We start from the raw sequence: 25,012 nt of genomic DNA on the forward strand, positions 1-25,012 counted from the left end.
GTCGACCCCCGCCCGTTCATGGAAGGCTGGCAAGGGGGACGCTGAATCAGTAGCTCAATTGCCTGTTTGAGGCGAGCAACTCGGCCGCGGCACGTGGCTTGGTGACCCTTACACCTTGCTGAAACAGCGTCTTCAGCAGGCATCATCCTGACTTATTCGGCAAGTTTTGCAGCGTTCGCGCTTGATGGGGAAGGCCGGTGGGGTCGGTGAGGTCTTTTTTGTGGGTTCGCCAGTAACCCGTTGTCATTCCGCGTTCCCGGGCGATATCCTCCTGCCTGTCTGCCACCGTCTTGCCTGCTTCAAAGCCGCAGTCTCTGCTGTAGTGTGCATTGATGATTACGACAGCTTCTATAACATATGTTCCCTTCATTTTATTTCTCTCTATCTTTTTTTTTTTGTTTTTTTTTCACCTCAGCACTTCCACCTAGCTGCGTCATGGATTCGATCATATGTGAAAACCTAGACGGCAATCGCTGATGGGCGTCCTCCATGACCGAGCAACCTCTCCGGGAGCGGAGCTGCGCCATAGCCCTATGTGACGAGCACCCACAGCTTTATGCACGATGCATCAGCATCCCCCGCAGCGTACTTTTCGAATTTGAACCACTGATAGAGCTTTCATGGTTGCCTCTAACGGTATCTTTTAGTGCAAAAACAGGCTTGAGAGAGGGAAACGGATGTGATTATGGATGGGGAGCACTGCAAGGCGTACTGCACTTGTTTCAAAACAGGACGTCTCGGAGGAGTTGCAATTGCTTAGCTTGCAGCCTTGATAGGCTGCAACGCTCCACGCTTATCTGCAATAGGGAAGATTGCCGAAGCAGCTCGGGCCTCAACCAAACTTGGACGGCATTCTTCAGCCATCTGCCGTCTCCACCACCCAAATCCCTCCAAGGCAGTCTGCCAACAAGCCAATAGTGTGTGTGCTAGTGATGCGCAAGCCAAGCATTTCAACGGTTCGGTTCATCGCCTTTTTATCTCGGGATGTATCATTATATGCCCGAGAGGCAACGCAAATCGCCCGCGGATGCAACCGGCCGTCACATTGCATCAACTTCGACGTCGCATCGATCTGCGCGCCAGCCTTCAACTTCACACTTGATAGCGGCTGCAACTCAACAACTCGTCGCCGCCGCCGCCGCCATCGTCATCGGCATCGGCAGCCTCGTGACACACCAACAACCATCTTCTTTCACCGCTGACCTTGGCGGACGCGAATCTTTCCATCTCCGGGTCCCCTCAGACAATTTCTCCTCCGTCCCATGAACCCCATGAATCCTCGTCACTGTCGGAGAAATATCTTGTCATTTGCCCCTCGAGAGACTCCGCGATGTCTGCTCTAGGCAGTCGTTGGAGCGCGGTTGCCTCCCGCGGCAGGCCTCTGTAATGTCGGCCGACATATCTGTGCTGGGACTAGTGCAGATCCATCTGCAATATTCTTTTTTGGTGGTCCCGGTGGGGGGTCTGACAATCTCGACAGGGCCTAGACGGGATCAAAGCGGCATCAAACCTGCATGGAACTCGCATGGCGGCCATCGATGATCCTCCTCCCCCAGGCTATCTCTCCCATGCCTATATTACCATTCCAATCGCAGCATATCAGCAGCTGCAATGATGGAATTGGAGGTTTGTTGCTGGCCTGATCTGGAGCCTTTTTCACTTTTCTTCTTCTTTCCATATATTGCGAAAGAGTGGCTGGTTTCCCCTCCTCTTTGCCGGCAAGCGAACTAGACGGCATCCAGACCCTCTCCTGCAATTGACGGTTATGACTGGCCAATTGCCACATGGAGCAGAGGGCCCGGCAGCCTTGTCCTTGATTTTTGCTTTCGCCAGCCTGGCTTGCTCGGCCACCTTGATATGGCTTGCCTCTTCTCATAACGCCCGGTTCCCATGTCAGTGTGTTACGTTTTATTGTGCACTCATCCTTTCAACTGACAACTGACTTACCATTATAGACATCGCTTGCCTCGCGATATGCACCCTCATCAGCACGGTATTCTCCATCATCCAGCAAATCCACGTGGTAGGCTGGTACCGGGATGTCACCATACAACAGTTCGAGGCCAAGCAGGCGAACCCCACAAGCCCAGATAACGCCATTGCCAATGGCTCAACTGGCATGGACTTGGTGTTCTTTTACATCCGTATGTATCCACCCCTGCTTTGTCTTTTTGGCTCTCAAGCTCACCATAAACTTAGAGTTTTACTGCTACAATGTCGAGTCCATGTTCGTCCTGTTCTGGTATGCACTCCCCCTTAGTGGCAATTATCCCTTGCAGTTCCTAGTCCAGGTCACTGACTTTTCTTTCCTTCCAGGGCGGCTGAACTGGGACAGTCCGTTTATGGTTTGACTCAGAAATATCACTGGGTGAACAAGCTGAGATACTTCAACTACGTGGCCAAGGCGATCTCAGTCCTATTGCCGCTGTTGTTCGTGTCGCTACTGAGAGCGCCAGCTGTCCAGAATAACACGTCTGCCTTCATTGCCCTGGCCAACCTTCCATGTAAGTATTCCCACCTCTCATACATATGCGGTTTGAATATATCTAATGCGGGACAAAGTGTGGCTATGTATTGGACTCGGAGGTATCATCATGCTCGCCATCTTGGGTCGCTATATCTACACCCAACGTGTACTGCTGCGCTTCGATCCCGGACGGTCCGCTTCGGCGGATCCCTACTCGACGCCAAGAAGCGGGCGAACGCGGATATTCTCGCGCTTGTGGTGCAAATACATTTACGACCGTTGGCTCATGACGCGCTTCTTCATCGCCTTTGTCAGACTCGCGTGAGTAAGCCCCTGAACTGACACATGTTAACCTTACACTAACGACGCGGCAACTTGTAGTATCTTCCAGGTGACCGTCACCGTCTTCCAACAGTTCGCCACAAGCGGAACCAAAGGAATTAGCAACAAATTGGCGGCGGCGTGGACTCCCGCCGACGCCCCAGACCTGAGCGTCGAGCACGCCAGGAGGGCCATGTATCTCTTCATTCCGGGCAACACCCCGGGCGTTGCCCTCATGCTCATCTTTGGCACCACGGTGACCTTCCGCCATCACATGTACAAGGCGTTCGTACCCAAGCGGTTCCAAAAGGGCTGTGGATCATCACAACTGCCGTGGCACGCCGGCGACGCGATGAACAACCAGCCAGAGTACCCGCTGGAAACTGACACTGCTTACTTTGCGGCGATAAAGAAGCCGGTACCGCGCAACAACATGGCGACGCCGGAACCATCGTGTCCCAAGAAGGCGCTGCTCAAGCAGGTATCTTTCCGGTCAGATTCAGCCATGTCGTCGATAGATTCGCCCACATCTATACATTCGCCTACAACTATTCATTCGCCTATGTCTATACTCTCGCCGACGCCGCTCATGCGATCTAGCAGCACCAAGCCATGCATGCGCCGGACTGCCCCAACGCCACCGCTCAGAGCAAAATCGGTGTCATTCCGATCCGACACCGCCCCACCATCATCGCCCATGCACTCGCCCCTGCACTCGCCCATGGAATCGCCCATGGAATCGCCCATGCACTCGCCCACTAACTGCTTACAGCGGTCCCAATCCGCCAGCCTCCCCAGGCGAGCACATCCCCCGCCCGTTACTCGGTTCCGGTCCAACACGGCCATGTCCTCGCACAACCACGGCCGACTGACGCCGACACCGAAGCCCGACCTCATGAAGACGCTGCCCGAGCGGCCGTCACCGGCGGCGTACCCCATGTCGAATCCGATCGAAGGTCTGGCCATGGGACCCGGCGTCGAGACGGAGTGGCACGAAGACAGTGCCGCGTTCATCATTCGGCGGATCGAGCAGCGGCACGGCGTCCAGATAGATTCTGGGTCTTCTGGGGGGCTTATCTGATGAATCACGACAGTAAACGAAAATGTGTGTGAAGCTCGATAAGAGTTTGTGAGATAGCGCGGAGCGTACTCGAATTCTTTTTTCTTCTTATTCTTCTTCGCGCTTGGGGGGCTTGTTCCTTGTTTGACTCAAACTTCCAAGCGAACGACCCGAGTTGCTTTTATTTACAACCTAGATACCCCTTGATGCAATGAACAAGATTTCCAACATCTAAACCACCTTTCTTACATAAAACGGCTCGATTACTCATCCCATGTGCCTTGAAACACCTTACCCCCTAATCAACTAAAGGCATATCTGACTAACTTGTGCACTTGCTTCACATCTCCCAGAGAAGTGCTTTCTTTCCACCTGGCGCCGATATAGCCATCCGGCCGTATCAAAACGGCACCAGTTTTACCAATTCCGAAAGCCCCTTCGAAAGCCCCTTGGTCAGCCTCCTCCACATCGTGGCCAACATGCACATACTTGACACCTTTCACACCCCCAAGTCGTTCCTTCCAACTCCCATCTTTCGACAACAGGACCCACCCACCACATAAGAGATCCAAGCTGGAGACAACCTCACCCTCCTTTTTGAGCCAGATATGCGGTGCTCTAGTCCCCGACTGCCCCCTCCACTCTGCCGGCGTCTTCGCCAAAGCCAGCTCACCCCCCTCGTCCTCCCCCGCCATCACCGCCCCAGATCTATAAATCTGCCCCAACTCCATCGCCACATCCCCCAACACCTCGATATCCCCTTTTCCACTCCGCCGCCTCTCCTCCAGCCACGCCGAGCCCGCCACGTACTCCCGGTAATCCGCCCGCGCAAAGATCTGGTCGTGCCGCACGAGCGCCACGGGCCGCCGCTCCGCCTCGTACGTCCTTAGTAGTGTCGCGTCCGAGCGCCCCGCCAGCACCGCCGCCAGCTTCCAGGCCAGGTTGTGCGCGTCGGCCACGCCCGTGTTGGCGCCGTAGCCGCCGCGGTTGGGCGGGAGGGCGTGGGCCGCGTCGCCGGCGAGGAAGACTCGGTTGGTCTTGTCGGCGAAGGCGTCCGCGATGGCACCGCGGAGAGCCCAGGTCCCGTGCGCGAGGATTTCGATGTCGATTTCACCGTCGCCGATGGCTTGCCGAATCAGCGTCTTTCGTTCGTCGTCATTGGGCGAGTCGTGGGCTGGGTTGGATGCCATGAGGGCCCAGCGGCCTTCTTGGTAGGTCACGAGGAAGGCCTCGAGGTCGTCATTCTTGATGCTCCATTGCGAGACGCCGCTCGCGAGTTGGTGCTCAATGCTCGGACAGCGGAACAGGGTGCTGTACATGGTGCGCAGGTGGCCCACGCCGCTCGTGCCGATGCCGAGGTCGGCGCGGATGCGGCTGTTGGCGCCGTCGCAGGCGATGAGGTAAGAGCTCATGACTCGCAGCGTCTCGCCGGTGGTGGAGTTTGTTGCGGTCAGGGACACGCTGTGGTTGCTGTCGTCGTCGTTGAGGCTCCAGTCGGTCATGGTGTAACCGAGACGGAGATCAGCGCCGAGCGAGATGGCTTTGGCGCGTAGTATGGGCTCGAGCTTGTCTTGCGCGATTCCCAGCGCTTCAACGGGCGTGGCCGAGCTGAAGTCGGTAGGCGTGGGCCCTTTACCAGCGGGGCCGCCTTTCGATCCGGCGCCCTGCTCGTTGTTTGTAGTGGTCCAGTGGGACTCTTCGTCCCACTTGCCGTTCAAGGTCCTCGTCATAACCCGGCGGGGCTTGCCGCCGGCTCGACTAGGAAAGGCCTTCAGCTCCGCCTCGAGACCGTCCACTGTGCGGAACAGCTCCATGGTGCGATGTGTCCAGCCCATGGCCCGCGGATGAGGGGAGCTGCCGGGATGCCGCTCGATCAGGATGCAGGAGACGCCGCGTTGGGCAAGGAACAGGGCATTGGATAGGCCGACTATGCTGCCTCCCAGTATGATGACTGATGTGTTTAGCGATTTTACCATCGTGGTGATTTCTAGGGGTAAGTATTTAGACCAGGGATGCAGTAGCACACTATACAAGCTTGAAACCGGATAAGGATGGTGTTTTAGGCCAGGAGTGATAATAACAACGAGATAGCATGCACTTATTTATACGCAATCCTCCCCGGCGTTGTTTATTGTCCCCGGCCTTCGGGCGTTGAGGAGCTGGCTGTTCTAGTGGGTCAGTGCCAAGCCCGGAGCCGAAACAAAAGGCCTAGACCCGGGGTTCGGGTTTTGGGGAGTTGGACCGGTCCTCTTAGGGTCACTAGGTACTGTACGCAAGCCAAGCCACCCGTCTACCTAGTGGTAGGTGGCGCATGTTAGAAGAGACTCTTAAAAAACTAGCGGGAGGCATCATCCGTCAGTGGCCGCGCGCTACTTGACATTACAGTTCACGGATTGCAAGGTCGCTAGAAGCAAAGCCAGATTTGCTGCCATTCGTAGTGAAACTTGCGGGAAAGAAAGCCTTGGTATTGAGTGTTTCTCTACGCAATATCAATATCGTGATCATCAAGTCGTCCCTCTTCCACCATGTCCTAGTACTCATCAAAAACCAACTGGCCATCAGCCGTGTCCCATGTCAGTCTCTTGACCCGTTGCATCTCGACAGCCCAGCCATAGGACCAGGCAGTCTTGTGCGAAGGGGAACATCACATCTGGCACCAGTGAGCAAGTACAAAGGAGTAGAGATACCTCGTATCTAACCTCATAATGCCAAGGGTGGTTGTCCATATCAACGCAGTAGTGGCTGTTCCCTGTCCATTCCCAATCCTGCATATCAAAAATTGAATCAAAAGTACGTATGTGCGCCTTCAGGGTGACAAGGAGTAGTTGGCTCAAGTTTCCGCAGCATCTGGCCCGTGACTGTCATCTGAACACTCAATTTCCACGTCTTGTTGTGTGTGAATATGGGTTGCTGAGGCATCGCTGGATACCGGCTGAGCCTGGATGTTTGCTGGTCGCATCCGCTCAACTCCAAAAAATTAAGGCAATACCAGATCCAAATGAAGAGAGATTGCTCATGAAGATAACTGTCGAAAAATGGTCCCAGGGAAGTAATTTTCATATCATGAATTCTGAGGCTTTTGGAGGGTGTAATTGCGTTGGTGGGTGCCGTCGCTGTGCTGCTAAGCGCGAAATAAGGGCATCTCAACGCTGAACAACTTGTCAAGGTATCCTTTCCCAGCTCAACATGGCGGAATATCTGTGACGAATCTTGTGGCATCTCAGTAGTTAATCCATTCTCCCTCATCATGTAACCCGAAGTGCATCGCCGATGTTTCAATGGTGATCCCACGACGCAGTGGTTCAATACTCAGTCCTACCATCTTGAAGAAGATGATATTCCTGTCCCCAACGTTATAACGCCAGAAGAGTTTGCATACATCACCGGAGTATCATGATCCCTTGCCCCAACTCTAGAGCTCGAAATACGAGGCAGGTAGGTGTCTCAACAGCTATCCCACGAGTTGGTGATTTAGAAGTTGAGATCACCACACTGAACGCGTTGCTATTAATGTCCCTAGACACTGAGTGCCGAAAGGTGATTGTCTATACTGATGTAGCAACAGCAGTCCCTTGTTCACAACCTGATTGCTTAAACCAGATCGCTGGTACCGTGGTCGGGATCCCACGAGTTGATAGTGCAGCGGCGAATCCCTTGTACCCGGCCCTATAGCTCGCTAGGCATCCCAGGACCTCACTATTCAGTGGCCAATCCCTTGTCGCCGACCTTGTGACACCCTGTAAGTCACTGATACTTTACTGTTCAGTGGCCAGTCCCTTATCCCCGACCTTGTAGTGCACGGTAAGTCGCTGATACTTCAATGTTCAGCCGTCAATGCCTTGTCACCGACCTTAGAATGCCCTGTACGTCACTGGTACTTTAGTGTTCAGTGGCTAATCCCTTGTCCCCAACCTTATAGTGCGCGGTACATCGCCGACACTTCAACATCAGTGGTCAATGCCTTGACGCCGACCTTATAATGCACAACACGTCGCCGATACTTCAACAGCGATCCCAAGAGTTGGTGGTTCAGTGGTCTAACGCACCACACTGAATCAGAATGCTAACATACCGGTCAGGTGTTCGAACCCGGCCCCGAGCATCACCGAACCGACAAGACCCACCTTCCGCTCGCTCCCGGCGCTTGCCCTGGCTCCTAGCTACCTTGCCCCTAGCTTAGTGCTCCTCGCTCACTACGATGTGTGCTCTTGCTCAGGTGCTCTGGCTCTCTCCCACTGACCAGAAAAGCAGAAAAAAATGTGAAAACCCCAGAAAATCACAAAAAAACACCACATACAGGAAGCAAGTAAGTACCACCCTCCTACCACACCACCAACTCTGGGATCGCTCTCTTTTTTTACCTTTTTCCTCTCCCAACGAAGCACGAACGTCATCTATTCGAAATAATATTAATTAAAAATCTGACAAAATTTACTCAACACTTAGTACATTTTCTATAGGCCTTAAAACATGCCGCGTGCGCCAAAGCTGGTATCGCCGACCTGCATTGTTATGATATGTGAGCTGTAGCACATGAATTTTACAACTACCCGAAGGGATAATGATGGAACTGTCGCCTTCAGGGTAAATATCACGCATCCTCCTCTGAGTTGATCAAATCGATTGTTCGACATCACTGTGATGTGTAATGGCCTGCTATGACCTAGTAGTCGGACCCATATTTAGCCCCTATCTACGAAAAGCGACCATGCTAGTGCGCACACTGCTATGATGACAAGATACAGCCACCACACGAGACCAACAACCCCCTCCTCGACGCCTAACGCAAAGACCCAACCCCCAACCGCCGGCCCGACAGCCCGCGCAAAACTGGCCAGCATGTTGCCCGCCCCGTGTATGGTACCCAAGACCGACTTATCAGGCGCCGACTCCGTCAGCAGGATGACGGTGCTGGGAATCGCCATCGTCCGCGCCATGATCTGGGCGCAGACCACCAGCCCGAGCAACCCATAACGCACCGCCCCGTCGCCGGCCACGAGCGAGAGGTACGGCGCCGCGGCGTAGGTGGCGGGAAAGAGGACGAGCGCGATGCGGAAGACGCCGCGGGTGCCGAGCCGGGTCTGGACCCGCGGGTAGATGAAGAGCTGCAGCAGGATCCCGCAGACCCCGAAGCTGGACAGCCAGAGGCCGATCGACGCGGACCGCAGGCCGAGGCCGCCCGTGAAGGCGAAGATGGTGGCTTCGGTGTTGTCGGCCGGCGGGCTGCTGAGGTAGACGGGGAAGATGTGCATGAAGGCCGAGTTGTGCAGGGGGAGGAGTCCGAAGGAGACTAGGGAGGCTAGTACCTCGCGGGTCCATATCTGTCGGAAAAGTCTTGGCTCTGCTTTTCTGGCTGGTCCTATGCCTGCAGCTGCTGGTTTCTCGTCAGGTTCCCCTCCTTCAACCAAGAGCTCGCTATCTTGGCTGCCAACCGTCGCGTACCCCCTGCCCCGCCTGGGGTAGATGTAGGCCCGAAACCACATAGTCAACGCGCGTCCCGCCCGTAGCCCGTAGTCCTCGGCTGCCTCTTTGCCAGGCAGAGTTTCGCGAAGTCCCAAAACTGCGAGAGCCAAGGTCCCAGCCAGAGCCATGGCATTCATCAAGGCGGGTAGCGCATAAGGATAGTCGAGGGCCCATCGGACGCCTTCCGGGTTGTTATGGATATTGAATGCGCCGTGGGGGCCAAACAACCAAGGTAGGCTGCTGACCGGCTCTGCCAGCCAGCCGCCCAGGGCAAGACTGGCCACCATGCCCGAGTTAAAGACCAGCGGCAGCAACAAGAAGGCCTTGGTCTGGAAACGGCGCTCGCGCACAATCTCCGCGGTGACGGTGCGCATGATGCCCACATTGCCGTTGCCCAACCCGGCCAGGATGCGCCAGAACAGCAGCGCGCCCAGCGACCGCGACAGCCCGAACCCGATATTCGCCAGCACGGAGACCGCAAGCCCCGTCAAGATCGAGACGCGACGCCCGCGCCGGTCCGAGAGCCAGCCCCAGGGCAGGCTCACGAAGAACTGGGCCAGTGGGAACGCGGCGACCAGGATGCCCGAATAAGTGGAGACGCGCGCCGCTTCTGCGTCGGCATCCGAGCCTGGCTCGTCGTCATTCGCCGGCGGCAGGACCGAGCGCACGAGGTAAAAGATGTACGGCAGTAGACAGACATTCGAAAGGGGTTCCGATAATCGACATAAAGCTAGGATGAATAACTGGTCTTTATTGGGTAGGTCTCTCCAGCGTACTTCTTTTGATGGTGGTGGTGTCAACGACGAAGAGGGTGGTGGTGGCACAGCATCGATTTCAGCGCTGGCCGCTGTATGCGGGCGCTGTCGCGCGCCCCCGCATTGGCTGCTGCTGCTTGCCGCGGGCTTTGCTACTGGATCTGAAGTGTGGTCAGCAAGGACAACTCAGGGTCTTGGCACCCGGCAATTGAAAATGGCATCCTGTTCGGCATGATACTTACCAATGAGCATGGCGCTTTATCGACGATTGGATCTTGCCGTGCTTGCGCCAGCTGAGAATGGGCTGCTGGAGTTATATTTTGCTGTCGACATGTGTAACGACTTTACCAGCTCTAGCGAGTCGCAGCTAAGTGAAACTTGGTGAGAGTTGAGCTAAACATTTGGAGGTAACCAACCCTCCAGCACCCAATCTCGGGGATGGCCACCTGGATATATGCATTTCCATCCCTGAAAGGTACGCGTCCCAATATGTCGCGTGCAATTCACTCTGATCGCCTCCTTTCTCTGGGCATGACGTGAAAATGGGGATTTTGCCAAATGCGTGCTTTAATATCAACAGCCTCCCCCTGACTCGCTTGGCTTGGCTCCGTCCGACGGGTGAGCTGCCTTGGGAAGTAACCCCGCTTCCCACCCTCTGAAGCGACCCTGCAACAACCACCCCTGTCCGCGCATCTCAGAAGGAGGGGACGGCATATCTGGGCAGCAAATAGCGGGGTTTCGGGGCCCCGGAACGCCCATCAAGCGATTTGCTGTTCTGGGCAGTCCCGCACCATGGCTTGCCCCCCAAGCTGCCAGTGATGCAGAAGAAAGGATGTTTCGTTGGAATTATGTGCATGGGAGCTGGTGCAGATTCCCCATCAATATGGATAACTGGACCCTTCAGTCTTTTGATAAAGGGTGGTAGCCGATGACCCTTTTCAAATGCCTTCCTCGACTGAACCATCCCCGCGGTAGCAGCTGAAGCAAAGCCGAGCAAATCAACTCAAATATACCAGAACGATGGCTTTATTCACCCAAGCGGTCATAAGACTACATTTGCTGTGCATCTTCTTCGCCATAGGCTCTTTCGTATGGGGGTAAGTAAACCCACCACAATTGGCGATCACGTCCAAGCAACGAGATCCTTACATATGCTGACCCTACCCCAGCTACAATATCGGCATCTTGTCCTCCATCCTAGTGCACCCGGGCTTCGTCGCGGCCATGGGCCAGCTGACGGCGGCGCGCAAGGGCGTCATCACCGCCATTTACTACCTCGGCACCTGGCTCAGCTACATCTTCATCTCCCACCCGGTCAGCGACTACCTGGGCCGGCGCTACGCGGCGCTCATTGGCACCACCGTCCTGGCCGTCGGCACGGGGTTCGAGGCGGGCGCGACGGCGCCCAGGGCCTACGCCATGATGATTGTCGGACGCATCATCTGCGGGCTCGGCGTCGCGATGGTGTCGACTTCGGTGCCCCTTTATCAGGCGTGAGTCAAGCCTGTGCAAGTGTTGAGAGGTGTATTGGGTTCATGCTAAACCAAGCATAGTGAAATAGCACCGGCTGGGCAACGTGGCAAGTACGTTGTGCTGAACCACGTCGGGTTTGTCGCGGGTCTTGCCAGCGGCTTTTGGTAAGTATAGTCTTGCCCTTGCTTGAACTTCGTGTGCTGATGAGTGACCATCAGGGTCGGTTACGCCGTCACATTCTGGGAGTCGACGCCCCACCAGGTCTACGTCTCCTGGAGATTCTCCTCTGCCGTCGTCCTCATCCCCGCCCTGATCTTCGCTGCGGGGCTCCCCTTCCTCCCCGAGACGCCCCGGTGGCTCATCGAGCACGGCCGCTTCAACGAAGCCCAACGGTCGCTGCACTGGCTGCGCGAGGGCAGCTTCACCAACGCCGAGATTGACCACGAGCTCACCGAGATACAGGACTCGGTAGAGTCCTATCGAATGTCGGGCCTGAATTGGCTCTCGCTGTTCCGGGAACGCCATCTCTTCGATCGCCTCTGGCGGGCGTCGCTGCTCCAGTTCATGGCGCAGATGTGCGGTGCGACCGCTATGAAGTACTACCTGCCCACTTTGTTCCTCAAGTTGGGGCTCGGGACACGAGTGTCGCTACTCGCCGGTGGCATTGAGTCGACCCTGAAGATCGTCATGACGGTCATCGAGATGCTGCTGATTGACAGGCTGGGCCGCCGGACGACGTTGGTTGCGGGGTGTGTGGCTATGAGCTCGGGCTTGCTCATCAATGGTGTGCTGGGCCAAGTCTATCCCAATAACCAAAACAGAGCATCCGATATCGTTTGCGTTGTCTTCATCTTCGTCTACGCCATTGGATACAGTCTCGGATTTGGGCCGACTGCGTGGGTCTACGGATCCGAGGTAAGCACAAGTGGGTCGCAGGCGGTTGGGTATACAGAGTTACTGACACGGGCGTAGATCTTCCCAACGGCTATACGTGCTCGCGGACTGAACTTCTCGGCCTCGGGAGGTTCCATCGGATCCATCGTGGTGGCTCAAGTGTGGCCTGTAGGCATCGACACGATTGGATCCAACATCTACTTCTTTTTCTTTGCGGTTACTGTCGTCTGCATCCCGGTAAATCTGAACGCAGGCAAATTATATACTGGTTCAAGCTAACACTGGTTCAAGATCATATACGTGTTTTATCCGGAGACCAAAGGCCGTACTTTGGAGGAAATGGATGAGCTGTTCCACGCAAGCCTTGTCCGAAGGCACGTAGAGCCCGTCGACGGGGACACAGACACGGTGCTGCCGAAGAACGTACCCTAGCTAGCCCGTCAGTCTTGGAATCATATCTAAGGGCTACGTATCTCGCGTTGGATAAATAACGATCCCTACAAGGGATGCTAAAGACGACATGCAAGAATACAGGGTAACTGAGTGCAATGAGATTGACACACTTGAAAACTAGATAAAGGAAATACATCATGGGGTGTTGTGGCAGCCCATTTGAATAAATTACCACCCTGGTTTACTAGTCCAACCCCTCCACCTAAACAGAATGACCCATAATAGAAAATAACATAAGAATGAAGTTACGTTGGCCCCTATCTTGCAGTCCAGATACCCCTCTATTCCCACTTTCCTCGATTTCACGGCTTATGCAACATATAAAGGAGCGAAGAGGGTTAGACGAAAATCAAACCAGAAGTCTTTCTGCCCGGCTGCTTCCTCTCCACCACAATTCCGTGCAAAACCCGCATATGTCGTTTCCAATTGTCCCGTCGCGTAGAGGTGTAGTCACACGCAATCTGCTTGCATTCATAGGTTGCCTGCGCCACGGATAGGTCCAAGTCGATTACGGATCTATTGGCATGCTTGTTGGTACGCAGGTGGCGCATCATGTCTCTTCGACTACTAGCAGTATAATCGCAAGTCTTGTGCAAACAAGCAAACTTGACTTGTGCGGAGGCCCTGAAAGGTCTGTCAGTTCACACTTACAAGCGATGGCACCTACGTAATGTAACTTACCTGCTTTGGATGGGAATTGAGGGGCCAAACACTTGGCCTTCTGTTTTCTTTCCGTCAGAGAGAAACAATGCGGAACAGTGGATGTGACCCAGTGTCTTGTCTTGCCCGGGTTCCGAACTTCCACTGGGGATTTTTGACGCATGCTGGGCCTCCATCGCCGTAGGCTCTGGAAATATTGGCCAGGCGGCTGATAGATATCCAGGTATAGTCTGATTGTTATCAGCTTTTAGTTTCTGTTGGGGCTGACTTAGAATCGAATGAAAGTTGGAATGACGTTTAGAAAGAGGCAGTGAGCGAATCGGGGGTCGCATATCAATAGAGATAAATGTGTGAAGATTGCACCATACATACGGTCTGATTGTCACTTTCCGAACATCTTCCATATACCATCTTGCTCCAATCTGAATGCATGGTGGTATAAGAGCTCTTCATCGGGCTGTGGGCTGTTTGTTGCCCCCAATTCCCTGGTTCAAAGTGGGCGGTCATTGGTGGCGAGTTGTTCTCCACCCAGCTCATAAGCCCTGGTAGGATTAGTAACATGGGCTCACTCGTTCTGACCAACTGCCTACCTGTCTCAAAGCCCAATGGCACAGTTTCCTTGACTTTATAGAAGTGACCGCTAGTTTGCGGGAGATTGCACATAACAAGAGGCGGTAGAGGATCCCACAAAGATCCATCGTACAAGTTCTTGAAACGTGAGATTAGAGATATGGCCTGTGTACAGTCCAGCTTGAAGATGATGTGGCACTTACTGGGTCCTGGAATGTGTTGACATTAAGTTCAATGTCTCATCTGGGACTGTTAGAATCGAAGTAGGCGAGCACCTACTGTATTCTAAAAGGTGTTGGCATCAAGTTGGATGATTCCAGAGTGTTTTGTTTATTTCATATGTTTCAATAGGAAGTCCGTCGCCGGGTAGGTAGGAAAGTCTCACCAAGGCTAGGTTACCCCTGAAAGATGTGGCTCCTGGTCATCTCGCCTCAGGCCCTGGTTTGTGCCAGAAATTTGCATGCTATCCCATTCAAGATAGTCATGATGGGAATTTCCAGGCAGCCCGCCTAATGACGAAGTTGACAAACTGTCAGGTAAACAAACCAGGGTACCTGAAGGTGAGAATGGGGATGCCCTTGGCTGATCACCAAGGAACTTTGGCCAACATAACCAAATCCAGTGGCTTCAGGTTCTTTTGGAACAGCGCCTCTCGGCCATTTCCCGTGGATCTGGTTATACGGAAGGGTTTGGGATCGGCCAACTTCACCACTCATGTTTCCCGTTTCCTGGAAACAAAGTGCCTGCGTAACTACTTTTAGCGACTTAACAGCGAAAAAGGGGAAAAAAAAAAAGGGGGGGTGGGGGGGGGGAAGGAGGGGAAAAAAAGAGAGAAAAGAAGAGATAAACAAGGGAGAAAAAAGAGAGAAAAAGGAAAAACAAACAGTTCTGTACACAAATTCCCGTGTGATTATATCTCGGTGGTAGTTTCTAACCGAGATAACTTTTGTCAAAGGTATTGACCTGAGTAGCGAATACGTTGACGGGTAGGAGGTAGCGGATGGGTTTGGTCGTAGCCGTATGCCTCGCTGGGTTAAAAGAGAATCGGAGCCGTGAACCGGCAGATAGTGGCATATAATTAAGGCGGTATCTGCTAATATAAGTTAGTTATGCAACTGTATCTTCTTCTGGATAGTACCATACGCCCTGTCATGTGAGCTTTGGGTTGTTACACAAGGCTTGTTCTGCACTTCATCCGCTTTATGTCGACGGCACCACAAGATCTATGTAGACGAGGGCATCTAAAGGTTCAGCAGGATCACTTTATAAGGCTTTTGTTTCTACCAGGGAGCCTTGGTATGAATTGGAAAAAAAAAAGAATAAAGAAGCCTTACTGAGAAAACCAGATCGAAGGGACTAAGCAAACTTGCAAGTAATTGGTTTCGATGCCAAAGCTAAACGCAGCCGAAAATATCCGGCTATGACCAGCGTGGCTGATGGTGACTCTCCAATTTTATCCTTTGCGGAGGGGGTGGCGTCGATGAGTAGCGGTTGGCAAGCTGCTTGCACCCGACATGGACGAGGGGAAGGGAATCGACGTGGACAAGGGCAAAAGGGCTGGCGTTGATGGAGACCACTATAAAATTCCAAGGAACCTCCCAGCATAAAGCGCTCTAGCTAGTACAACTTTTGATGTTTGCACTCGCAAGCGCAGATTTCAAATGTGATGGTGGTAGAGCAGTGGAAAATCAAGAAACAGAATCACAGTGCTCGCATCTACATATTTAAATTAATAGCACTTTGTTCACTCGGAGTTACTTCTGCCAATCAAGCAGTGAGGGCAATTAATACAGGGAATATGAGTTTACCAAGAGCGGTGAGGCTATTACTTATATAGTTACAGGCGGTTAGGCGTATTTCTTTTTTCTTTTTCTTTCTTTTTTTTTTCGATTTGTATTAAGGTTTTTTAATAGAAATAAAAGATGTATAAAAAATAAGTTATTTTAAAAATAATAAATTTAAAAATAAGGTATTATATTTAATACCTTTAAAATTTTTAAAAATATTTTAATAATTATAATTTTTATAGATTAATAAAAGCTTAATAATAGTCGGTAATTATAAAATTCCTTTTCTAATTTCGGTTTTATTTCCGGTTATAATAACTTAATAAATTATATATAAAAGGTTATTTTTATTTCTTTTATTAATTATTTAAATTAAATTTTTTATTTAATATAATTATATATATTATTTATTATTACATTTGTTTATTATAATAGCGAAAATTTTCGAAATTAATTAATATTTAATATATTATAAAAAAAAAAGTTAATAATAAATAATTAATATAAAATTATTTATTTTAATATTATAAAATTTTTAAAAAAGTATAAACGATTGTTATAGTGTTAGAATAAGCCTAGGCTCGAGGGGTTTTTAGGGCCTTTTTAGGGTTATATAGTACCCGTAACTTGCCCTTTTTAATTAAAGAAAAATAAATGTAAAATTTATCTTATATAATTACTTAACGATAGACTTGATATTTAAATTATATTAAATAATTTTTATAATTTTTATATTTTTATTAATAATTTATTTATTAAAAATATCGTTTTAAACTAAACTATTAATAAAGAAAAAAAAAATAACCCGTAATAGAACGCGAGATAGTTTCGGAATCGGTATTAAATTTATAAGGAAAAGATAGCGAAATTTTATTAAATCCCTTTAAAATTATTTTAAAAAAGAATTTATTAAATTAACCGCTTTAAAATTTAATAAAAATAAAATAGTAATATAAAATTATAATATTATTTAAATAATTAATAATTAATTAAAAGGAATAGAAGCGTTATTTAAATAAATTAAATAATTAAAAATATTTAATTTCGCGTTAACCGCGAAAGTATTATAATCGACCTTTTAATATATAAAACGTAAAAAAAACGATAAATATATAATATAAAAAGTTTTATAAAACTTTAAAAAGGATTTATTAAATTTTAAAAAAAATATAACTCTATTTATATTTAATTTATAATTAAATTTAATTTTTTTTAATAATTAATTAAGATTTATAAATAAAAATTTAAATTTAATTAAATTTATTAAATTTAATTATAAGAAATTTAATATACGTTTTACCTGTATTAAATAAAATAATTAAATAAAAAAATTAAAAATAATTTTTAATAATTTTAAAAAATATTTCCGAAATATATATATAAAAATATTATATATATATAATTAAATAAATTATAATATTAAATAATAATATTATTTAAAAAAAAACTTTAATATAAAAAAGAAGGCGAATTTCTTTTAAAAAAATTAAAAAATTTATTAAAAATAAATAAAGTTCGTTATTTATAAAATTATAAATAAAAAGGTTATAATTATCGTTTAATTAAAATATATTTAATAATAATTAAAGTAAAACTTTATATATTTTTATTAATATTTAATTTTTTTAAAAATTTAAATAAATTAACGAATTAATAAATAATAAATTATATTCTTTTATAAAAAGTTATTAAAACTTTTATATAAAGAAATTATAAATTATTATAATTAATTATCGAAATATTGTAATAATATAATCGATTTAACGATTTAATATTAAAAAATTTTATTTAAATTTTAATAAAAAAAAAATAACCTTTAAAACTTTATAAATATTTAATTAAATAATAATATAATAACCTTAATATAAATAAACCGAAATAATAATATAAACGGAAAAAAGATAAAAATTTTTAATATTATAAATATTAAAAAAATAAAGAAAGAAAAAAGTTTAATAATAAACGAATAAAAAAAAGATATAAATTTTTAAAAATTTTATTAAACCTTTTTAATATTATTTATTATAAATATTAAAAAAAAAGATATTATATAATTAATTATATAAAATCGATATTTATATAATATATTATAAAAAAAGTTAAAAAGTTTAAATTAATAAAATAACTTTATTATTATTATTACCTTTCGTTAAAGTTTTTAAAACTTTTTATATATTAATTTCTATTTATTTATTTTTTTATATTTATTTTTATTTCTATTTATATTAATTTAAATATTTATTTAAATATTAATTTTATTAATTATATTTTTATATTAAAAATAAAATTTTAATTTATTTCTTTTAAATTAATTTTTATTATTTTTATTAATAAATTAAAAGTTTTTATATATAATATATATTAAATTAATTTTAATATTATCGATTTATAAAATATTATCCGTTATTTTTATAAACTTTATATTATAATAAATTAGGATTTTAAAAAAAATAAAGTTTTTTTATTATTATTTTTTAAAATAATTAAAGAAATAAATATTATATTATATTTAAGAATAAATTAATAATAATTTATATTAAATTCTATTTAAATTTAAATAATTAAACTTTATTTATTTAAATATATATTTTAAAAGGGTATATTATATTTCGCGATAATTTTTATATTTAAAATAATTTCGAACTTTTTAAAAAAAAAGTTCGAAATAAAAAGAAGTTCTATATTATTTTATTTATATAATTTTTAAGCGTTTTTTAATATTAAAAATTATTTTATTTTATTATTTAATATTATAAATTATATTATTAATTTCGTCTTTAATATTTAATTATTATATTAATTAATATACCCTTTTTTTTATAAAAAATTATAAATATTAAAAAAATTTATTAAAACGATAAAGTTAGAAAAAAAAAAATTCGAAAATTTTAAAACTTTACGAAAACGTTAATATTTTTTATATTTAAAAAAAATAATTTAATACGGATAATAATAAATTATAAAAGTTTTAATAAAGTTATTATAAAAAATCGATATATTTTCCCCTTTATTTTAAAGTTATTAAATAAAGTTTTTAAATTAAAAATCTTTTTAAAAATTAATTTTAAAAATATATATTATTATATTTAGATTAAAAAAAAAAATAAATAGAAAATAATTTTCTATATTTAATATAATTATTATAAATTCTTTATAATAATTATAAAGTTAATTAATATTTTTATTATTTTTTAATATTATATTATTAAAGTTTTAAAAAATTTAATAAATATAATATATATAATATATTTCGATAATATATTAATATATTTATCGAATAAAAAAATATATATAAAATATTTCTAAATAATAATAAAAAAACTTTTATAAATAAATTTATATATTAAAACTTTTAAGTATTTATTTTTTTAAAAAAGTTTAAACTTTTTAAAGTATTATATATTTATAAAAAGTATATTTATAAATATAATTTAAATAAATATAATATAAAAATAATTAAAATTAAAATCTATTTATAATATTTAAATATTTTTAAAGTTTTATAATTTTTATTAATGTTTTATAAAAAGGTATTCTTATATCGTTATTTTATTAATATAACTTTTAAAAAGTAACGAAATTAAATAGAAATTAAAATAATTAATTTTCGATATTATTTTAAAATATATATTTATATAATTAAAATAAACGTTTAAAAAAATACTATTTTTATTATATTTTAACTTTAAAAAATATATATAATTAAAAATAAACGCTTTTTAATTTATTATAAATAAAATTTTATTATAAAAAAATTCGAAAGGTTATTAATATTTTATTACTTTTTTTTTTAAAAAAATTTTTTAAAATGGAATTAAATTATAATATATTTAATTAAGAAATATTTATAATTATATTATTATTTAAATATTAAAGATATTACTTTAAAAGGTTTAAATATTTTATTAAAATATTTATTAATTATTAAAATTTATAAAACTTTATAAAAATTAATTAATTAAATAATTATTAAACGTAATAATATATATATTTTATTTTATTTAATTTCGTTATAAAATATTAACCGGGAAAAAAAAACTTCGTTAATAAGTTTTTAAAATGTTTAAATTATACCTTTAAAAAAGAAAGTAATTTAATATTATTATTTATATTATAAAAAAAATTAATTATTATTATAATATTTTTAAAAAATAAACTTTATATATTAATATAAATATTATATAAAATAAAACTAATAACGAAATAATTAATATTAATTTAATAAATTATTCGTTAAAAAATTAAAAAATTAATTATATTAAAAGAAATTTATATAAAAAAAGCTTCGAAAAATATTTAAACTTTAATAAAAAAGGTATAATAAATAAATAAATATATTTAAAAAATATAAAAGGGTATTTTAAATAAAAATTTTTCGAAAAGGGGTTAAACTTTTTTTAAAATAAAAATATTTCTTTATTAAAAGAAACTTTACGTATTAAATTAAACGATATTAAAGTTTTTATTATTAAAAATATATTATAATAATTTTTATAATAGTTATTTTGATATAAATTAAATTATTAATTTTTTAAAAAAGAAATTTTATTAATAAAATTTAAAGTAAAACGTTAAAAAATATATTAATTATTATATAATATATTTAAAATTAAAAACGAAATATTATCGATTATATAATAAATTAATATTATTATTATAATTATTTCGTTTTAATAAAAAATAAATTATAAATTTTATTATTAAATTATTAGAAACTTTTTTAAATCGTAATTTAATAAATATTATATTAATAATTATAAATAAATTTTTTAAATTATTATTCTTTTTCCTCGTTTTTATAAATATTAATATTATAAAATTAATAAAATTATTTTATATAAAAATTAAATATTAATTCGGAACTTTAAAAGGATCGTTTTTAATAAAAACTTTATATTTATTAATAAATTTTAATTAAAATTATATTATTATAATTAAATTAAATAAAAGTATTCGATAATATTTTATTTTTAAATTAATAAATAAATAAAACGGATAAATTAAATTTTAAAAATATACTTATATTATTATATTATAAAATAATTAAAGCTTTAATTTAACTTTTTATATATAACTTTTTTTATAATTAATTTAATAATTAATATTATTATAAGAATTTCTCTTTTTAAAATAATATATAAATATTAATTAAATTTTTATATATTTATTAAAAATAATTTTTAAAAAAGAAAGATATCGATAATAAAAAATAAACTTTCGAAATTTTAAAAATTATAAAACGATATAAAAAAATATTAACGAAAAATTATAAAAATATAAATAAAATATTATAATAATTACTATTAATTTATAATGTTTAAAATAGATTAAATAATAAACTTATTAATAAAAAACTTTAAAATTTAAAATTAAAAATTTATTTTAAAGTTTATAAAGCTTTTTAAAGTTTTAAAATATATCGATTTATTAATATATCGAATAATATTATTAAAAAATTATTTTAAACTTTATAACGTTTTCCCTATATAATTTTTAAAGCTATAATAAATAACGATTATAAACCCGTTATTTATATCGAAATTAAAATAAAATAAAGAATAAAAAATTAAAAAAATAAAAAATAAAATAATATATAATAAATAAATATATTATTTCGTAAAATAAAAAAGTTAACTCGCGAAATATAATTAATAAAAATCGATAAATAATTTAATTAACGTATTTAAAAAAATCTTATAATTTTAAAAAAAAATATTTAAAAAAGTTATATAAAAAAAAAAAAAAAAAGGTAAGTTTTAAAAATTATAAAATTAATAATATCTATTTATTAAATATAATAAAAAAAGTTATAAAATTTTATAAAAAATTTTAAAAAAAATAATAAAAAAAAATTAAAAATTAATTTAACTTTTATATATTCGATAAAATTTAAATTTATATATTTAAATAATAATTACGTTTATATTTATACCTTTTAATTACGAATAAAATATAAATTTACTTAAGATAAAATAAAAAATAATTAAAAATTTTTAAAAAACTTTAAAAAAATAAAAATAAAAACTATTTATTTATTATTAATAAAAATTTTTTATTAAAATAAATTATTATTATTATTAAATTAATTAATTTATTTATTATTATAATTATATTAAAATAATAATACCCCGTTAAAATTTATATAGGTAATAAATTTATTATCGATATTATATTACGTTAAAAAACGATTTTAAATATTATAAATAAATTCAGGGTCCGATATAAATAAAAATATAAAGGAAAAAATACGGTTAAAACGATTAATTTCTATTTATATAATTTAAATATAAAAGTTTATATTATAAAGTATTAAAAACCCTTTAATTTCGTTTTAAAAATTCTTTTATTTATTATTATTAAAATAATAAATTCTAATTATATTAAAAATAATTTTAATTTAATAATAAATAATATTTTAAATAATTTAATTATTATTACTTTAATAAATATAAATTATAATAATTCTTTTATAATTTATACGTTATTTTAAAGTTTATAAAAAAATTAATAAAAACGGTTAAAAATAAAAAGTAATTTATAAAAATTTAAAAAAAAAAAGTTATTTATTATATTAATAGGAAAACGAATAATATTTATTTTTAAATTAATTTTATAAATTAAAACTTTATTATAATAAATAAAAACGTTAATTTACGAAATTAAAGAAATATTAATAAATACCTTTAATAAATTTGTAAAAAATATTATAAACTTTAATATTTTTCTTAATATTAAAGAAATCGAATTTTAAATAATAATTTTTTATAAAATAATAATAAGAAATAATTAAATATAAAAAAATATTAACGGTTTATTTATAACCTTTAAAGGGTATATTATATTTATTATTAACGTCGATAGATTAAAAATAAAAATAAACTTATTTAAAAATTTTATTAAAAAAAATATAATTACCCGTAAATATAATAGAAATTTAAATTATAACGTTAACGAATTAATATTAAAATTATACCGAATAAATAATATAAAAAATATATTTTATTTTAATATAAATTTTATTATTATTATAATAATTAAATATAAATATAAAATTATTTTTAAAAACGCCGTAATATAACGAATTAAATAAGTATTAAAAATAATTAAAAAATAGTTTTCTATTAAAATTAAGTTTATATTTATATATTTAAATATTAATATAAAAATAATAAGCGTTTTTATACTTTATTATAATTATATTTAAGTATTTTTTATATAATTTTTAAATTTATTTCTTAACGATATAAATTATTATAATATAATAATAAATAAAGTTAAGTATAATAATAATTTTATTATTATAAAGAAAAGAATTAATAATAATTTAAAAGTAAAAGAAACGAAATCGAAAAAGTTATAAAATTTAAAAAAAATAATAACGAAAATAAAACGTTTTATAAAAATTTATATTATTACGTAAAAAATTAAAATAAATTACGAATAAATTACTTTAATTCTTTTATAAAAAAATTAAAGCGGGGTTTTTTAATAAAATATTTTTATAATAATATACTTTATAATTTCTATAAATTTAAAATTAATATTATTTAAAATTATAAAAGCTCGCTATTTATAGGAAAAAAAAATAATTATTATAATATTAAAATAAATTTAAGTTTAAAAGTTTTTAAAGCCCTTTTAAAGTTATATAATACTTATAGCTTACCCTTTTTAATTAAAAAAAGATAAACGTAAACTTTATTTTATATAATTATTTAACGATAGATTTAATATTTAAATTATATTAAATAACCTTTATAACGATTATAGAAATTTTTAAAAATTATTAAATATAAAGTTAAAAAAAATATTTTATTTAAGCCGGCTTTTTATAAAACGTATATTATTAATTATAAATTTTTTTTAAAAAAATAAAATTTTAATAATAACGAAACTTTCTTTATTAAATAAATTAAATAATTTAAAAATTTCTATAAACGAGAAATAAATAAAAAAAATATTATCTAAACCTTATTTTTTAATCGCGATATTTAAAAAGACCCTTAATTCTAGGCGTTAATTAAAAGGTTTAATAAAAAGGATAATAAGTAAATCGAGGTAATAACGAATTAAACCGAGGCTATACATAATAATACTTATTAAAGCGTTAAAAAAGGAAAGGAAAAAAAAAAAGCGTTATATAAAATTAATTAAGTAATTTTAAACTTTATTAATCGATAATATTAATATTAATATATTATATATAAATATAAACTCTTAAACCAGTACAGTTTAGCCTCTTACCTAGGAGAAGTTAGGCGTACTTCATCAATGGCCTCACGGGGCCTCATGTGTCGGGATTGACCCCTGTAAAGGCCGAGCCGTGCAGCCAATTCTCTTGCTAGACTGTCTCAGCCCTTAAGCTACCCAGTCAGAACTATTGGATCAGTTTCCCAAGCAGTACTGTCCCAAGTGGTGTTGATGCTGACCGCTGGGTAACAGTCTGCCTTGCCGTAGGAAATTCCAGAGGCCAATTTCGTACGTGGCGTTTTCTGGTCTGCTAGTATCGCCTGTGAAAGACCAGTGGCAACCACCTGGCGTTCTGCCCGCTGCACCTTGTGCAATTAGTCAAGGCTCACCGCATTTAATGTGCTTATTTTCTTATACTACCTAAAGACATCCATCTGCGACAGGCGCATGATAACACAGTGAGGAAACAGTGACATAATAGAGGATATTATACAGTGGAGAACAAGGGCACAAATACAATCCGGACAATGTCATGTTTGATAGGCCACTTTCTTCTTTTTCTCTGTTTCTATATCAATTTTACCTCGTTTCGATGTCATTCAATTATGGCAAAAGCTATAAGTTCAAATGGACCATGTTACCATCTTCTGAGCTTCGTAAAAGGCTAAAGCTAACGAGCCGATAATATCGTCGTCCGCACTGGGTAAATTTCGTACAAGCTGCACGATTAGTAGAAACAAATCAGGCTCAACTTCAAGCCATGTCCCAAATCGTCACTCCTGAAAGTTAAATTTCACCCTGATCTTGTGTTAATTGCTTATGGCTACTTACCCAGATTGGTTAGTGACCTCTCATGTACTCACCTTTCCTACCGTGTACGCACCCTTCATCTCCCTTCCCAGGCCCTGGAGGCCACAGC

General features: G+C 39.0%; 4 protein-coding genes across 4 annotated transcripts; 2 read left to right on the top strand and 2 right to left on the bottom strand.

Moving 5' to 3' along the window:
* Positions 1-1,765: 1,765 nt before the first annotated feature.
* PG985_014010 (uncharacterized protein) lies at positions 1,766-3,869 on the top strand (the record flags this gene model as incomplete). The annotated part of the gene is made up of 6 exons (XM_066833776.1): positions 1,766-1,892; positions 1,956-2,144; positions 2,200-2,242; positions 2,317-2,504; positions 2,563-2,788; positions 2,849-3,869. The coding sequence occupies 6 exons, from the start codon at positions 1,766-1,768 to the stop codon at positions 3,867-3,869; spliced, it is 1,794 nt and encodes a 597-aa protein (XP_066678516.1).
* A 281-nt stretch (positions 3,870-4,150) lies between these two features.
* On the bottom strand, positions 4,151-5,824 carry PG985_014011 (uncharacterized protein; the record flags this gene model as incomplete). The annotated part of the gene is made up of 1 exon (XM_066833777.1): positions 4,151-5,824. The coding sequence occupies one exon, from the start codon at positions 5,822-5,824 to the stop codon at positions 4,151-4,153; it is 1,674 nt and encodes a 557-aa protein (XP_066678517.1).
* A 2,706-nt stretch (positions 5,825-8,530) lies between these two features.
* On the bottom strand, positions 8,531-10,318 carry PG985_014012 (MFS general substrate transporter; the record flags this gene model as incomplete). Its single annotated transcript, XM_066833778.1, has 2 exons — positions 8,531-10,221; positions 10,309-10,318. 2 exons carry the CDS (start codon positions 10,316-10,318, stop codon positions 8,531-8,533), a joined length of 1,701 nt encoding a protein of 566 aa, XP_066678518.1.
* Positions 10,319-11,086: 768 nt separating this feature from the next.
* Positions 11,087-15,361, top strand: PG985_014013 (uncharacterized protein; the record flags this gene model as incomplete). The annotated part of the gene is made up of 7 exons (XM_066833779.1): positions 11,087-11,163; positions 11,236-11,559; positions 11,620-11,703; positions 11,758-12,454; positions 12,512-12,670; positions 12,725-12,856; positions 15,338-15,361. 7 exons carry the CDS (start codon positions 11,087-11,089, stop codon positions 15,359-15,361), a joined length of 1,497 nt encoding a protein of 498 aa, XP_066678519.1.
* Positions 15,362-25,012: the final 9,651 nt, after the last annotated feature.

The sequence above is a fragment of the Apiospora marii genome, assembly GCF_038362585.1.
Source record: "Apiospora marii strain CBS 49790 chromosome Unknown utg000011l_segment0_segment0, whole genome shotgun sequence".
Lineage (NCBI taxonomy): Eukaryota > Fungi > Ascomycota > Sordariomycetes > Amphisphaeriales > Apiosporaceae > Apiospora > Apiospora marii.